The sequence below is a fragment of the Trichoderma ghanense genome, assembly GCF_004382785.1.
Source record: "Trichoderma ghanense strain CCMA-1212 chromosome Unknown scaffold_1, whole genome shotgun sequence".
NCBI classification, from domain to species: domain Eukaryota; kingdom Fungi; phylum Ascomycota; class Sordariomycetes; order Hypocreales; family Hypocreaceae; genus Trichoderma; species Trichoderma ghanense.
Genome location: NW_027395664.1, coordinates 2,845,572 through 2,860,580, shown reverse-complemented (window position 1 = coordinate 2,860,580; position 15,009 = coordinate 2,845,572). Strand labels below are relative to the sequence as shown.

The following is a 15,009-nucleotide window of genomic DNA, read 5'->3' as shown; positions in this document are numbered from 1 at the left end:
TTGTCTGAAGTCGCGGATACTCCAGATTGAGGTTACCGTGACACTGTGTCATATGCAATACCGCTGAATTTGAGTGATGGGCTCTGGATGTGAAGTTGTTTGTGGAATGCAGAGCTTCCCTCATTTACGGCTGCTGCTTCATAAGGTAGTGACAGGGTAGCTTGGTCAATTAACGCGTCTAGCTTTTGGTGAGACGCGTTCGGCAAGACTCTGTAGATGCATAGCCACCTCATTGATGCATACTCCAATCCACCACCAATTCAGCCGCTTATACGTCTGATGCAACGTCCTGAGAATGTTGATGTTTTCATTGTGTACCAAGGAATGGTAAATACCCATGAATGACTCAACGAAATTGATGTTTCGCAGGCTTTTAGATGTTTAGATAAATAATGTACTGTTCCTTCTATTCTATGAAGAGGAGACCAGAGGAAAGCGGTGCTAAAAACTGTACAGAAACAAACGGTCATTGGCAACTCGACAGCAGTGTCGTATTGCAATCAAGGCGCATCTTCCAAGGCCACCATGACCAGACAATAACTGTAGATTCCTTATTTATCTTCAGGAGATGAACTCTGATACAGTGTGCTGCACAGGAGAAGAGCACATGCTCCGTTGCTTGATAGAGCCTTGACGGCACCCTGCATAGACGAGTAGGTAAGATACTTTGATGTGACTAAACCTGGTGTCACTGCCAGACCGATTCACTGCTGCTCGAGTTAAGTAAGTATGTGTACCTTACTAGACCTACTATTTCTCACCTTCCTCTCGCTTCTCTCACCGACGGCGGTTGCCTCAGGCTGTCAGACATTATATAACCCCAGCCAGTCTGAATCTGATTCACCTGTGCTTAATCTTTCTTTAACCACCATCGATACTCTTCTCCGTTCCCCGTCTTTGACTTCGCAGCACAAGCTTTTTGACAGTTGAGTGTCTTGGCAACTGAACCAAGATCGACGTCTCTCCAGTCTCCAAACAAACTAACAGCATGAACAAGGGCAAGGGCCGAGACACTCCGTGGCCTGCCCGAGATGCCCCGTGGCCTCCTCGAGATAGTCCTTCGAAAGATGGCCGCTCCGGAGGAGGCCGCTCCAGAGATGGGCAATCCAGCTCTCGTGGACAGTCCCAACGCCGACAACACGAAGGGTCAAGGAAACCTTGGGCCTCGCCCCAGAAAATGGCCTCTGCCAAAGCTCAAGTCAATGACAAGCGCCTGGTCGCTGAAGTGGCCGGCAAGGGAGACTATTCTGACGAGCCGCCTGCCGACCTGGATCTGATCCGAGTACGTTGTAAACCCCGTCCCTGTCCAACTCAATACCCGTTGCTCAACACTTGCTGACTCCCAGCAAGGCCCGAGTCGTGCTCCCCCCCAATTGGCTCATATACCCGTCTGGCCTCGAACTGCCGGAGATGCTCAACGACATCCGCGAACGATACCAAGTGTGGATTGTCAGCTCGGAAAGCACACAAGCCTTCGACATCTACAGTGACTCGATTTCTCGGCTGCAGGGTGCCGTTATTGCATTCAACCAGCTTGTACACGATCTGCGCTTGCGCAAAGAACTTCTGGCCGAGGTGCTCACCGTCCAGCACTGCGCCAGGGCGAATAAAGACACCCGGATATCACTCAAGCTCATGGCAAGACCTGAAGTCATAACCCCACTGGTTGGGCGCCATGATATACCGGCGACCTCAGCGGCGCTCCTGGAAAGCCTTCGCCCTCATCTCATCAACTCTACAGAGTGTTTGATGAGTATTAGCTCCAACCTCAGGATGCGTGTCAACTTTGGAATACTGAAGGCAGTACGGAAAAAGAAGGAGATTCCAGAAGTACTTACCTATGACGAGTTCGCGGAGGCGGCCAAGACGTTTTCCATTCGCGGAGGCATCGGCCTACATGACAGGTAACTCTAACCAACTGCTCCCCTTGATCTCTCCTTGCTGATCGTCTCAAGGTTTTCCGAGATCAAGCTCTCAAACCACATCATAAAGCACTTGCTAGCTTTGGACGGTAACGGTGGTATTCGCTTGGTCAAGGACAGTGTGAGACGCGCGTACTCGTTGACGCTGCGCTTGAATCAATTGGATCAGAAAGAAGTATGGCTGCAAGACTGGACCGGAGACGGCGAAGTCGCATTGCCCCGGGCCAAGATGGGCGTCGCAATGCCCACCAGCTACCTCAACTGGGTAATGGCCGCCCCAGACATGTAAGTTGCACACGAAGGACCGTCGAGCATGACAACCCGGCTAACGCAAGCCGTGTTAGGAGAATAGACTGGGGCCTCAAGGCCGATGAATACGCTGTAGAGGATGTACCAGAAGAGTTCCATGGCCTCATCAAGGAGCTGAAGCTCAAGCCGGCCAGATACAAGGAGAGCGGTAATTTTCTCAGGCCGGCTGAGGTGATATTCCCTCGACCCGGGGGGTGGAAAGACCGGATCCAACAAACCCGCTTGAAGACGTCATTCATCGCGGAGATTCACGACACTCCCTATCTGCTAGAAATAAGCATCACCCAGATCTGGGACAAGTACAAGACCAAGGCAAGGCCAAGAACCGTGTGGGGGATGGAAATTTATGGCAAACACTGGGACTCGGCTATGAATCATGTCGATGCCATTAGCCGGAGAAAGGACTGGGGAGAGGCGCAAAGGAACGTTTGGGTTGGAAAGGATCCAAACATGTGGAAGAGGTTCCAGAGCTTCCTTGAGGTCGTGCTACACGTCCAGAAGCATGTGGAGGACATACCGCCGCTGACGGAAGAGAATCTCGAGAACACCGAAAGCGAAGCCGAAGAGTAGAGGCAGGACAAGGGTAGGTTCTGCCTTGGAAGGATACCAATAATTAGCCAGGAGGGCGCTCAATGCACTTGATCATTTGGTCTTTTCTCCTTTCTTTTCTCCAAGCTATGATTCTCAACTTTGACCTTCTGCTTGACTGGCCATGATCTTTTGCCGTAATACTGTCGACGATGCAACGTTAGTACCCAGGTAGTCGTGGTGTAACCAAGTGAGACGGGACAGGCATACCCTCTTCTATTGTGCGAACATTCATCTGTTTCCTCTGAACGATTCCCTCGAGCTCCTTGAGATTGCTGCCTACTTCTTTGACCTTTGAGTCGTAGAACTTTTCCGCCGATTTCAGTTTCTGTCGGCCGTCAGCTATCCGTCGCTGGTTGAGGAATGAAGAAGGAGGCAGCATAGGCGCAGCGCAGAGTAGGTAGGACAACCTTTTCAATCATGAAGCCTGTGCCCACGTCCACCAAGACGGTCTCGGTGCTCGTCAGCTCGCCGCTGACATAGAGGGAGTTGGTCAACGGGACCAAGACGGATTTCGAGCCTGTTGTATGTTTGCCCATTTAGCCTCTGTTCTCCCTTTTTCTTCTTCTTCTTGTCCGGCCTTATTTCTTGTTTCTTGCTTTCCAACAATTGGAGAGTAAGTTCCCATATTGTAGTATTTTCGCGGCGTTTGGGCCAGAATCGGAGACGTATATCGTTGTTTTTGGGTAAATAAGTTGGTATGGTAGTAGGGCGGCGCGTTGCGTTTTACCTTTGCTATCGGCGGCGCGAGCCTGTACGCATCGGAGGCACTCCTTGAACTTGTTCTGCGCGCCGTGGAGCTGCGCGAAGGAGGTGGTCAGGTGCTCGAGCTCTTCCTCGAGCTGCTTCTTGACCTGGGCGAGCTGTTGCGGCTCGAGGGTGTCGAGGTTGACTGGAGGGAGATGGAATCCGATGGTTAGCGCTGCTGCACTTGACTTCAGGCCCTTGGGCAACGATGTTCTAGACGAGGGGGATTGTCGTAAAGTATGAAGGGTAACGTTACTCGTTTCTTTTTGGTCGCTCGACATGGCTGCTTCGTGGGGTGTCGGGGTTTTAGGGAGGGAGGATGAAGCTTGGAGCTTGGGGCGAGCTTGGATGGATGGATGGATGGATGGATGGAGGTTTGGGAGGTGAGCCCCTCCAATGCACAACTGTGGGTGCGGGTGGCTTTAGAGGGGCTGGTGATGCTTGTAGCGAGGGCGATGAATTACAGCTTTTTGGACGAGCTCCGATATTCACGAGGATACAAACATTGTCTTGAGGATTCTTTATTTTCATTTCTCTTTTTACATGAATTTTACAGACAATTCCTGGAGCGGAAAAAGTCGTTGATTATCATCGCCGTCACAGCCGCTCCAGCAAAGCCGTCACATACCGCGGCACATCTTCCGCCTTGACATTCTCCTTGACAGAGAGCCTCCTGCACTGCACCTCGCACTCCCCCCTTTCTCTCCAGGCCTTTCCGAGCACAATCACAACGGGATACCCCGTCATGTCCGCGTCCTGCATCTTCCATCCAAACGCCTCCTTGCGATCGTCCAGCACAACGTCCAATCCCGTCGCAACGCCATCGCGCTTCGTCAACGAATCGTAAAATCCCAGAGTCTGTTCGTTGACGCCAGAGCTTGGAATGACAACCACTTCAAACGGCGCAATTGCCCGGGGCCAGTTGAGCCCCTTGTCGTCTGCGAGCTGCTCTGCCACGGCGCCGAGGATGCGGGAAACGCCGATGCCGAAGCAGCCCATCTGGACGGGGACTTGGACTCTTGGGTTTTGCGGGAGGGCTACGGTCGCCTCGAGGGGCTCTGAATAGCGTGTTCCGAGGAGAAAGGTGTGGCCCAGCTCCAGTGCGCGGTGGATCTCGAGTTTCCCCGTCTCGCAGCGAGGACAGCCGTCGCCGTCCATGATGCGTAGCAGGTTGAGGTCTTGTCCAGCGGGCGTCTGCGTTATTGAAGTCTGGGGGATGTTGTCGATATCGAGACCAGTGGGGAATAGAGGAAGCTCGCCGCTTAGATCTTCAAACGCCGATGCAAGCCTTGAGTCAATGACATTCAACAGACGAAGCTCTCCGCTCTGCCCTTGTGCCTGGTGTATGGCCTCCTTCCAGAACGTCTCTGTGTCTCTGACGCTGTGATCTAGCTCGGGAACAACAGACTTGACTGCATGGATATTCCAGCCGTCGTCAGACGATGCTTCATCTGCCAAGCGCGGATACCACACGTTGACCAGCGTTGTCCTGTCTTTTGTAATGCCGCGCCAGATACCAAAGTTTGACGGAGAAATAGTGCCCTCGAGCTGCCTGGATGACCGAGCCGCGGCCACTTCGTCGTTGGCGCTGTAGCCACAACTGCTGCAGGAGGCAACAGTGTCCTCTCCAATGGCATTTGAAAGGTGATATTCGTGGCTGTGCTCTCCGCCCATGTCGCCTGAGCTGGCTTCAGCCACCAGTATGGGAAGCTTCAAGTCTGAGAAGAAGGCAGAGTAGGCGGCGGCAACATCGTGATAGGTCTCAACCGCAGACTCAACCGTCAAGTCGAATGTGTACAAATCCTTCATGATGAACTCGCGGGATCGTAGTAAGCCATGTCTCGGACGAATCTCATCTCGGTATTTTCGTGCTGCAAGATCAGTCAGGGGTGAAGGGAAGATGAATCGGTTCGTGGCCTCTTACTGATCTGGTATAACTTGAGGGGCAAGTCTTTGTATGACTTCAAAGTGCTCGCAACCAACGATGTGATTTCTTCTTCGTGTGTGGGTGACAGCATGATGGGCACACCTTTGCGGTCACTGAGTCGGAAGAGCTTTTTCAGATGTTAGCCATGAAACGAATCGCATCAACCCGCCAAGATAATCCTACCTCGGGAGAGACTTTGTCCAGGCGACCACTTTTGCGCCATAGCTCTTCGGTTGTGAGGGTCGAGAGGGCAAGTTTGGAGGCACCTGAGATCAAGGTCAATCATCGAGTCGACAGTAACCGTGGATGAATTGCTCGATGATGAGACGAACCCAAATTTTGCATGTGCTTGTCGACAAGCCTCTCGATCTTGTCCTGAACCCGCAGCCCTAGAGGCAGAAGTTGGAAAACTCCAGATTGTGCCTGAGAGAATCAACCCAGGTCAACACGGCTGTTCTGAACAGACTTAACCCGACAATTGTAGGTAAGTGCTCACCTGGCGTAGAAAGCCAGCTCGAATGAGCTTGCCATGACCGGCTACGAGCAATTAGCCTCGCAATACTTCAGATTCGATGGATAAATTGTGCCCTACTTTCACCCTCCGTGGCAGAGACGCCGCCAGTGGGAACCCATATCTTGGACAGCGTCGATCTCAGTCGTATTGACTGGGCGAAAAGAGGCTGTGAGAATGTCCGGATGAGGTTCGAGCTACGAACCGGACGGAACCCGCCATAGGCCGAAACTGGAGGACGCATTTTCAGTGGCTAAGATAGCAATACATTCTGTATTTTACATATTCATCGCCATCGACAACAAAACATCATCGCATCTTGTATGCAATGAGACGAAGCATCACCAATGAGCGAAGCTTGTGTTAGATGGCGGGAATGAACGCAAGGCGCCTAAGGCATAGCCGCGATAAGCGCCCGCATTCTGCGCAGGCAGATAAGATAAGAATCTTTTTTTTCCTCCAAAAATTACGGCTGGCCTCGCATCTGCAGATTTGATGCTGGCAATCCCCTACAAACACCCAGCAGCATCTTTTCCACCATGGCGAAGCATTCGAAAAAGACAAAAGGGCCGCAGCGCCCTCAGGTCGATGCTGCCGAGCTCCAGAACGGCATGAGCCGAATCGCCTCCCAGATCGAGGCGAAGCTGAACGGCAATCCCTACAAGCGAAAGAATCCGCCCACGGAAGCCTCTGGGAAGCAGAAGCAGCGAAAGCAGCGCGAGTCCGAGGCTGCGCCGCCTGCGAAAGGCTCGAAACCCGACGACGAAGCCCTGCTGGCTGAGATCAAGGCCCTGGGAGGCGACGAGGATGACTGGCGCCTGATCAACGAGGTCGCTTCGGACGATGAGGCGATTGCTTCCGAGTCAAAGGCGCCGGTAGACAAGCGCCTCAAGGACGAGCTGGCCGCCCTGTCAAAGGAGCTTGGATTTTCTGCCCTTGCGCCGGCAGATGCTAGCGACGAGGAGGAGGACGATGAGGAAGAAGACGACGATGACGACGACGAGGAACAGGACAATGCCAAGGCGGGCGCTGGCAAGAACAAGATCAACGGCACGAGCAACAGCAAAACCACCAAGGAGCCCAAGGAAAAGGGCCCTGCAGAGAACGACATGCGACGAGTCGAAGGCCTGGTAAGCTGACATCCTCGAGTCTCAACGGCATCTCTGACAACTAACTCTCAAGTGAACCAGATCTTCGAGCCGCGCGCAGACTGGCATGCTGCGAGACTCGCCGCTCTGCCGACGCCTACGGTAGACGACATTGGCCCCTTCATGTCGGCCATTAACTCGCTGAAGGAGCACGGAAAGTACCTGCTGGAGACGGAGGCGGCCAAATACAGAACAACCATCTTTGCGTCCTCGTCCCACAAGTTCCTTGCCACCATCATGACGTCCGGTACTCTTACAGACAAGATTTCCGCTCTCACACTGGCCTGTCAAGAGTCTCCCGTCCACAACATCCGCGCCTTCGACTCCCTGATGAACCTGGCCTCCAAGAAAAGCCGAGCGCAAGCCATTGGAGCTATAGGGGCCCTCGTGGATATGCTCGGCCCTGGCACGCTGCTGCCATCGGACAGGAGGCTGAAGACGTTTCAGGCTCAGCCGGGGCTTCTGGGCTCACTTCAGCGGGCTTCGGTCAAGACGTGGGCGCCAAGCCAGCCACTGCCCGGGAAGATTACACAGGCGCACCTGATTTCTTGGGCATACGAAGACTGGTTGAAGGATACCTACTTCAAGATCATCCAGCTCTTGGAGGTCTGGTGCTCTGACGAGATTGAGTACTCCCGAATGAGGGCTGTCGACTTTGTCTATGCCTTGCTCAAGGATAAGCCTGAGCAGGAATCGAACCTTCTCACCCTCCTGGTGAACAAACTCGGCGATCGCGATCGCAAAATTTCGTCCCGGGCATCATATCTCCTCCTCCAGCTGCAAAACTCTCACCCTGGCATGAAGCCGGTCATTGTGCGGACAGTGGAACAAGAGATCTTGCTGCGACCCTCGCAAGACCATCGCGCACGCTACTACGCCATCAACACTCTCAACCAGACCATCCTTTCGAGCAAGGAGCCCGCCGTGGCCGAGTCTCTGCTTCGCATCTACTTTGACCTCTTCGCTACAATTCTCAAGACGGGAAAGCTTGGTATGCCGATAGAAGATGAGTCTGGCAAGTCCAAGAAGCCTGGCAAGGGCCCGTCATCTGGGAAACAGGCCGGCCAGAAAAAGCCGGCAGCCACCGCTTCAGTCCCAGAGACCGAGGCAGCTGACAAGCTTGTTTCTGCCCTGTTGACCGGTGTCAACCGTGCCGCACCCTTTGTTGGCACCAATGACATGATGTAAGTGCCTAGATCTAACAAAAGCTACACCAGGTATCAGGAGATAAGGTATGCTGACTTTCTGATAGTATGGAGCGCCATCTCGACACGCTCTTCAAGATTGCGCACTCATCCAACTTCAACACCGGCATCCAGGCCTTGCTGCTGATCCAGCACCTCTCCGCGGCGAGAAACCTTGGCAGCGACCGTTTCTACCGGACGCTGTACGAGTCGCTACTGGACCCTCGTCTCATCACCTCTTCGAAGCAGGCGCTGTACCTGAACTTGCTGCTGCGCGCGCTGAAGAACGACGTCGACGTGCGAAGAGTCAAGGCTTTTGCCAAGCGAATGCTGCAGGTGGCCGGGCTTCACCAGCCCTCCTTTGTCTGCGGCTTGCTGTACGTCATCTCTCACCTGAGGCAGACATTCCCGGACCTTTCGACTCTGGTTGAGTCGCCGGAAGAGTCCGTGTTTGACGACGAAGAGCCTGAAAACCGACCGACGTACGATGGACGGAAGAGGAACCCGGAGCACAGCAACGCCCACAGAAGTTGCCTGTGGGAAGTGGTACGTTAAACTTGCATGCTGTGTAATGAAAGAGAAAGCAAAGCTAACATTATTGTCCCAGATTCCGATCCAGAGCCACTTCCACCCTGCTGTCAGCAAATTCGCCTCTTCGCTGTTGGATAGGAAGCAGAAAATGCTCAAGCCCGATATGGAGAGCCACAGTCTCATCAGATTCCTGGACAAGTTTGTCTACAGGAACGCAAAGGCCACCGATTCACGCGGTGCGTCCATCATGCAGCCTCTCAAGGCCGCCAAGGATATCGGAGACATCTGGCTGGGCAGCGGGCGGACCAGCTCGTCCACGACGCAAGTCAACTCGGCTGCCTTCTGGAACAAGAAGGCGGAGGACGTTGCCGCGGAGGACGTCTTCTTCCACAAGTACTTCCAGCAGGTCGCCAAGGAGGGCAAGGAGTCCACGAAGAAGGCTCCAGCGGCTGGCGAGGACGGAGAGGAGGATGCGGAAGAGGATGAGATCTGGAAGGCGCTGGTCAATGCTCAGCCCGACATTGACGAGGATGCCTCGGATGCTGGGTTCGACGACATGGACGACCTGGACATGGCTTCCGACGACGATTCTTCGCCTGCCCTGTCGCTCGACGAGGACGACGATGACGAGGATGACGTTGGTGTGGAGTTTGGCGACGAGGACGACGAGGAAGGATCCGACGAGGACGACGACGGCCTGGTCGCTCCAGACGTGCCTGATGAGGACGAGGAGAAGGGAGACAAGCGCAAGGCTCGGAGAAAGATGCTCAAGGGCCTGCCTACGTTTGCGTCCGTGGATGATTACGCGGAGCTCTTGGCTGGAGAGGAGGACTTGTAGAGTATATATGGGAGGTTTCGTAATGTTTAGATATCAACCCGAAGGCGGGGATTTCATGCTTGTTCAACTGAGTCTCTGTGTGTGTGAAGTGACATGCTGGGATACGTTGCCACGGAAGATGGTATTTTATCTTTGCCTCTTGTCTTGGGCAGGCATCAAGTCATGAGGACCCCCATCTCTTCGGTATCATTCAATAACAGCCAAATTACCTTTCAATTTCGAAGATGGAAGCAATAGGCAAATGGGGAATAATTGTCCGGTCCTCATACTTCGAGGCTTCAGCTCTTTGTCGCAACAGCCCGAAGTCGGACAAAGCCGAGCCCGTCGCCTCCTTTTGGCTAGCATCGGCACAACACGGACCGCTGATAAGAACATTTTTTTTATCAGCCTATCTTATCGGCGCCAATGTGCCGATTAGTTGTTCTAAAGGCGTGATGCAAGGCTCCGAAAGAGGATCTACTTTGCCTCGGCAAGTTGATGTACGGTCTCCTTTTGCGGCTTTCCTTCCTTTTACTTGCGTGTGCTTCATTTCCTTCGTTCATTTTCATTCCATTGTAGGAGAAGTATCGTGTGAAGAAGAGGAGGGAAAGAATCAGAGTAATAGGAAAAAAAAACCGGGAGAGGCAATTCAGAGAATGTTTAGCCAGCAAGTCGCCCGCGGTGGGCGGCGAATCGGCCAGATGGCTCGAGGCGGGCAGCGGCCTTCGCTCGCTGCGCTGAGACGAGCCGGGCAGCGACGATGCTATGCTGATGCCGCAGCACAAGGTACGTCATGTCCTATTTTCCCCCTCGCATCAGTCTTGTGGAGGAGACGGCGCGAGGTAAAGACAGGCAGGGAGAGAGAGTTAGAGAGAGACCAGAAGGCTGACTGGAAGTTGTTCGCTCTCCAGCAGGCGCCCCCAAGGGCCGAATCGGACGAGCCCTCGGCCTGCTCCTGTGCGGCGCGGCCTTCAGCGGCCTCGGCGCAGCAGCGACCTTTTACGCCATGGTCCGCCAGGGCTTCGCCTCCTTCACCGACGCCGAGTCGGCCAGGCTCTTCGTGCCGGACAGCGAAGACCTGCAGCGCATCGAGGACACCATCAACAACCACCCGCTGGTGCAGGAGCTCCGGTCGCGGCCCGAGTTCAAGGAGTCGCGCCCGCACCTCAAGATGTCGGACGAGATCCGCCGGCGCAGCCTGACGGCGGGCGTGCTGCAGGGCGAGGGCAAGATGGTGGTGCCGCCGCTGGCCTTTATCGAGGACGGCGGCAAGTCGATCGTCAGCGTCACGTACGTCGGCGACCGGCTGTGCGGGCACCCGGGGCTGGTGCACGGCGGGATGCTGGCGACGATGCTGGACGAGGGGCTGGCGAGGGGCTGCTTCGACGCGCTGCCGCACAAGATTGCCGTGACGGCGAGCCTCGAGATTAACTATCGCAAGCCGACGCAGGCCAACAGCTTCCTGGTGCTGCGAGGCAAGACGGTCAAGGTCGAGGGGCGCAAGGCGTGGGCCGAGGGACGCATTGAGACGTTGCCGGCGCCGGGGGAGAAGCCGGTTGTCTTGGTCGAGGCCAAGGGCTTGTTCATCTCGCCCAAGTACGCGGCGGTAAGTTTTGCGAAGAGCCTCTGTTGAATTGAGTTCTGATGTGGCTGACTTTTTCTTATGCAGCTGATGCCGCGAATTACCTAAGATGATGACGCGGCGGATGGGGAGATGAGGATATCAAAGTGCTTCTTTATTTATTAATGTTCTTCTTTTCTTCGACATGAGTTTTGAAAGCGACGGCGGATTAGATTTACTAGAGCCATGTATGTTGCATTTACACTACCTAGACATGAGGCAGATATAGGAGCCTGCAAGAGGATACCCTTGTTTGCCTTTTCCTCTTTCTTTTACACGGCAGATACAACAGAGGCGGATGACTTGCATGAGATATACCTCTTTTACCTTTGAGTAAATAACTTGCGGTTCAAAAAAATATACAACTTAGTATTCACAGTTTCATAGCACGTGTTATATAAACACAGAAACACTTAACCGTAGGTGAGGTAGAATACCTATGCTTAAACAACCAAGACAGAAAAAACGCGGCTCTTTCACAGCGGGGAACAAAAGCGGAAGTCGGCGGTTTCGGACTGTCGCCATCAGCCTCCCCAATGAGCACATCATGCGCCTTGGCCAATCTTGGAAGGGGACGTTGACTTGTAAGTGGGCTCAACTGACACTAGCATTTTATCCTTCTTTATTTTCCCTGCCCGTCTTGACTGCAATATGTCATGTCTCATCGTTTACCTGGCCATGTTATTCCTACCCAAGTAGTCTGTATGTATAAGCAGGATCAAGGGACTAGTATCTTTGATGGAGGGGCGGCGAGGGCCCGAGGGGTTTTGCCATTAGTGGGAGATTCGTTATAAAGCCGATCTTGAAGATCATCATCAGCCTCCTTCTTTCATAATCACATCTCGACTCTTGTCCCCTCTCCCGTGTCTCCCTCTTCTTCTCTTCTCTCAACCCCAACTTGATCTCTCTAGTTCCTCCATCCTCTCAACTAATAAACCAAATCACCACTCCAACACAATGGCCACGTGAGTTCCCCCCCCCTCCTCAACACCACCCCTCAAGCATCACCACTAACAAAACCACACAAGCAACATCACCTGGCACCCCTCCCTCTCCCGCCGCGAGCGCAACCAGCTCCGCTCCCAGCGCGGCCTCACAATCTGGCTCACCGGCCTCTCCGCCTCCGGCAAGTCCACCGTCGCCACCGCCCTCGAGCAGCACCTCCTCCACCTCGGCCTCGCCGCCTACCGCCTCGACGGCGACAACGTCCGCTTCGGCCTCAACAAGGACCTCGGCTTCTCCGAGCGCGACCGCAACGAGAACATCCGCCGCATCGGCGAGGTCGCAAAGCTCTTCGCCGACTCGGCCACCATCGCAATCACCTCCTTCATCTCCCCCTACCGCGCCGACAGGGACCTCGCCAGGGGCCTGCACGCCCAGACCGGCCAGCAGGGCGGCGACGAGCCCATCCCCTTTGTCGAGGTCTTTGTCGACGTGCCCCTCGAGGTCGCCGAGCAGCGCGACCCCAAGGGCCTCTACAAGAAGGCCCGCGCCGGCGAGATCAAGGACTTTACCGGCATCTCGGCGCCCTACGAGGAGCCGCTGAACCCCGAAATCACCATCAAGACGCACGAGAACACGGTCGAGGAGTGTGTTGCGCAGATTACAAACTGGCTCGTCGCCAAGGGCTACATCCGCAGCGGCGAGGCGCAGGTCAAGAACTAGAGATGAACGACGGGTAGGCGGCTGTAGAAGGACAAGAGAAGAGAACAAAAACGGATAAAGGATCAAAAGCCAGCCACATATAGACGTAGAACGTGACGAGATTCAGCCGATCATGTCGGAGAGCAGCACCTGCAGGATTCGCTAGGCAAGGATCGTTGCTGCACCCGTCATCATCCCTGAACAACATCATCTCGTCGAGATCAAGGCGGAAAGGCAAGTCTGATTACGGAGATGGCAAATCAACATAGAGTACAGGCGTATGACGCTTTTGAGAAATGAAACAACATCTATACCCGCTTCAGGGAAATGCGGCCTCGTAGTACACAAAAGCCGTGTACTCGTTTCCCTCGCCAGTCCCCAGTCCCGCCGCGGCCATCTCCGAGCTGAGCGCGGCATCGTCTTTGGTCACCCTCCCGTGCTTGTCCCTTCCGAATGCGTTGCCGCCGAGGTACGAATATTTTGCGTCGAGAGCTGCCTTTGCCTTAGGAGCCAGCTTCGACGTTGTCTGCGTTACATGAAGTTAGCCATCTGTATACGAAAGATGAATTGGACATCATGCTGTGTACCTTGATCAGAGCTGTGGCATAGTCCAGCGGCAAGCCGTATCGCAGCACGGCCTCGACAAAGACGCGCAGGGTGAGCACATGGATCCAGATCATGACGCTCTCGCTCCATCCAGTCCGTCCCATGCGCAGGGCCTCGCCGCAGACCTTGCGCTCCTCATTGGTCACACGATCCAGCTCGCGCTGCTCTTCTTCCAGCCCGCCCTCGACGTACTTGTACTGGCGCGGCGTCCACTTTTGCTCTCGACACTTGTGAATGAACTCGGCGCTGTGTTTCTTAAACGTCACAACGGCAAAGAGCGTAAACTCGTCGTCGTGGTCGACTTCGATGCATGATCGGGGCACCACCATGGGCGCAAGGGTTTCGTAGCTCTTGATGAAATCCTTCTTCGCATTCGTCGGCACGGCGATGAGGTGTGTCTCGAGGTACTCGGAGTCTTGGACGAGAAGCGATGGCTTGACAATGGGGGTGAGAGACTTGGTTGCTAGGTTGCCACTGCGGCCGAGACGGATCAATTAGCTAGGAGCAGGTGTGGCAATGCGCGGTGCTTACGTCTGTCTCCTCTGCAGAGCTGCGAGGTTCGTCTTGACGGAATTGTACTGGTTAAACTTGGACTTGACATCGTTGTCCACCGTGTTGAGCTCCTACGCCACAAGTCAGATGACAGCTCGTTTGACGAGGTCGGTCCAAGTTCATGGACGGAGGAGAAGGGTGAATACCTTCTGAAGAGTGTTGATGAGCTCGGCTATGGGCTTATCGGCTCGGTATCTCATCTTGTTCCAGCTAAAGTTGCGCAGGTAGTGGTCGGTTGGCTCTGCCGCATGTCGTCAGTCTCCCCCACCAGGTCCAAGGCACGCAGGAGCTTCGTCTGGCTCGACTAACTGTCATTGACCATCTTGTAGGACGCCATTCGATCCTCATCATTGTTGAGCACCGTGCGCAAAGAATCTGCCACCTTGGCGACGACAGCTTGACAGGTCGAATCCAACTTTGCCAGATCGTCCGCTTGCTGCACGAGAAGGTCCAGGGTCCCGATCTTGAACTCTGGAATGTTGAAGGGCAGGACGGTTCCGTTGTCTGAAGTAATGGTAGCGCTCAAGGAGGAGATGGCATCATCGCTGTCGAAGACACTTTGGGGCAGCGATACCAGCGCATACTTGGTAGACATGGTGATGTTTCGACTCGGGAGACGGAGATAGAAGTAGAGCCGATGAGGAGGAGAGGCGAGAAAGGACAAGTCGAAAGTGGTGAGGGAAAAGAAGAGCAAGAGGCCGGAGACAATGACTAAGGAAAGGTGCCCCTTGCAAGAGTACTCGAGGAAGGTATCTCAGCTTGCTCTTGCCTTGAATCGAAGAAGCAGAGGAGGAGGAAGGAACGATGGTTGGTGTGATAGAGTCGTTAGAGTCGGCAACAACCTAGAAGGCAGTTCGCACGCAAGTCCAGTCCAGTGACAGTTCAGCTAAGCCCAGCTCCAA

The 15,009-nt window shown here is 54.3% G+C and overlaps 5 protein-coding genes across 5 annotated transcripts; 3 read left to right on the top strand and 2 right to left on the bottom strand.

Moving 5' to 3' along the window:
* Window positions 1-1,177: 1,177 nt before the first annotated feature.
* On the top strand, window positions 1,178-2,801 carry CCMA1212_002327 (uncharacterized protein; the record flags this gene model as incomplete). The annotated part of the gene is made up of 4 exons (XM_073699713.1): window positions 1,178-1,282; window positions 1,351-1,904; window positions 1,956-2,207; window positions 2,267-2,801. The coding sequence occupies 4 exons, from the start codon at window positions 1,178-1,180 to the stop codon at window positions 2,799-2,801; spliced, it is 1,446 nt and encodes a 481-aa protein (XP_073562073.1).
* Window positions 2,802-3,157: 356 nt separating this feature from the next.
* CCMA1212_002325 (Proline-tRNA ligase) lies at window positions 3,158-6,248 on the bottom strand (the record flags this gene model as incomplete). The annotated part of the gene is made up of 8 exons (XM_073699712.1): window positions 3,158-3,339; window positions 3,550-3,779; window positions 4,195-5,437; window positions 5,491-5,620; window positions 5,677-5,759; window positions 5,826-5,916; window positions 5,990-6,030; window positions 6,086-6,248. The coding sequence occupies 8 exons, from the start codon at window positions 6,246-6,248 to the stop codon at window positions 3,158-3,160; spliced, it is 2,163 nt and encodes a 720-aa protein (XP_073562074.1).
* A 295-nt stretch (window positions 6,249-6,543) lies between these two features.
* Window positions 6,544-9,705, top strand: CCMA1212_002324 (Ribosome biogenesis protein NOC1; the record flags this gene model as incomplete). Its single annotated transcript, XM_073699711.1, has 4 exons — window positions 6,544-7,134; window positions 7,195-8,336; window positions 8,405-8,882; window positions 8,944-9,705. The coding sequence occupies 4 exons, from the start codon at window positions 6,544-6,546 to the stop codon at window positions 9,703-9,705; spliced, it is 2,973 nt and encodes a 990-aa protein (XP_073562075.1).
* Window positions 9,706-10,139: 434 nt separating this feature from the next.
* On the top strand, window positions 10,140-12,970 carry CCMA1212_002323 (Adenylyl-sulfate kinase; the record flags this gene model as incomplete). Its single annotated transcript, XM_073699710.1, has 3 exons — window positions 10,140-10,470; window positions 10,596-11,280; window positions 12,334-12,970. 3 exons carry the CDS (start codon window positions 10,140-10,142, stop codon window positions 12,968-12,970), a joined length of 1,653 nt encoding a protein of 550 aa, XP_073562069.1.
* A 298-nt stretch (window positions 12,971-13,268) lies between these two features.
* On the bottom strand, window positions 13,269-14,702 carry CCMA1212_002322 (V-type proton ATPase subunit C; the record flags this gene model as incomplete). Its single annotated transcript, XM_073699709.1, has 5 exons — window positions 13,269-13,475; window positions 13,537-14,029; window positions 14,087-14,178; window positions 14,254-14,348; window positions 14,417-14,702. The coding sequence occupies 5 exons, from the start codon at window positions 14,700-14,702 to the stop codon at window positions 13,269-13,271; spliced, it is 1,173 nt and encodes a 390-aa protein (XP_073562070.1).
* Between the last annotated feature and the right edge of the window lie 307 nt (window positions 14,703-15,009).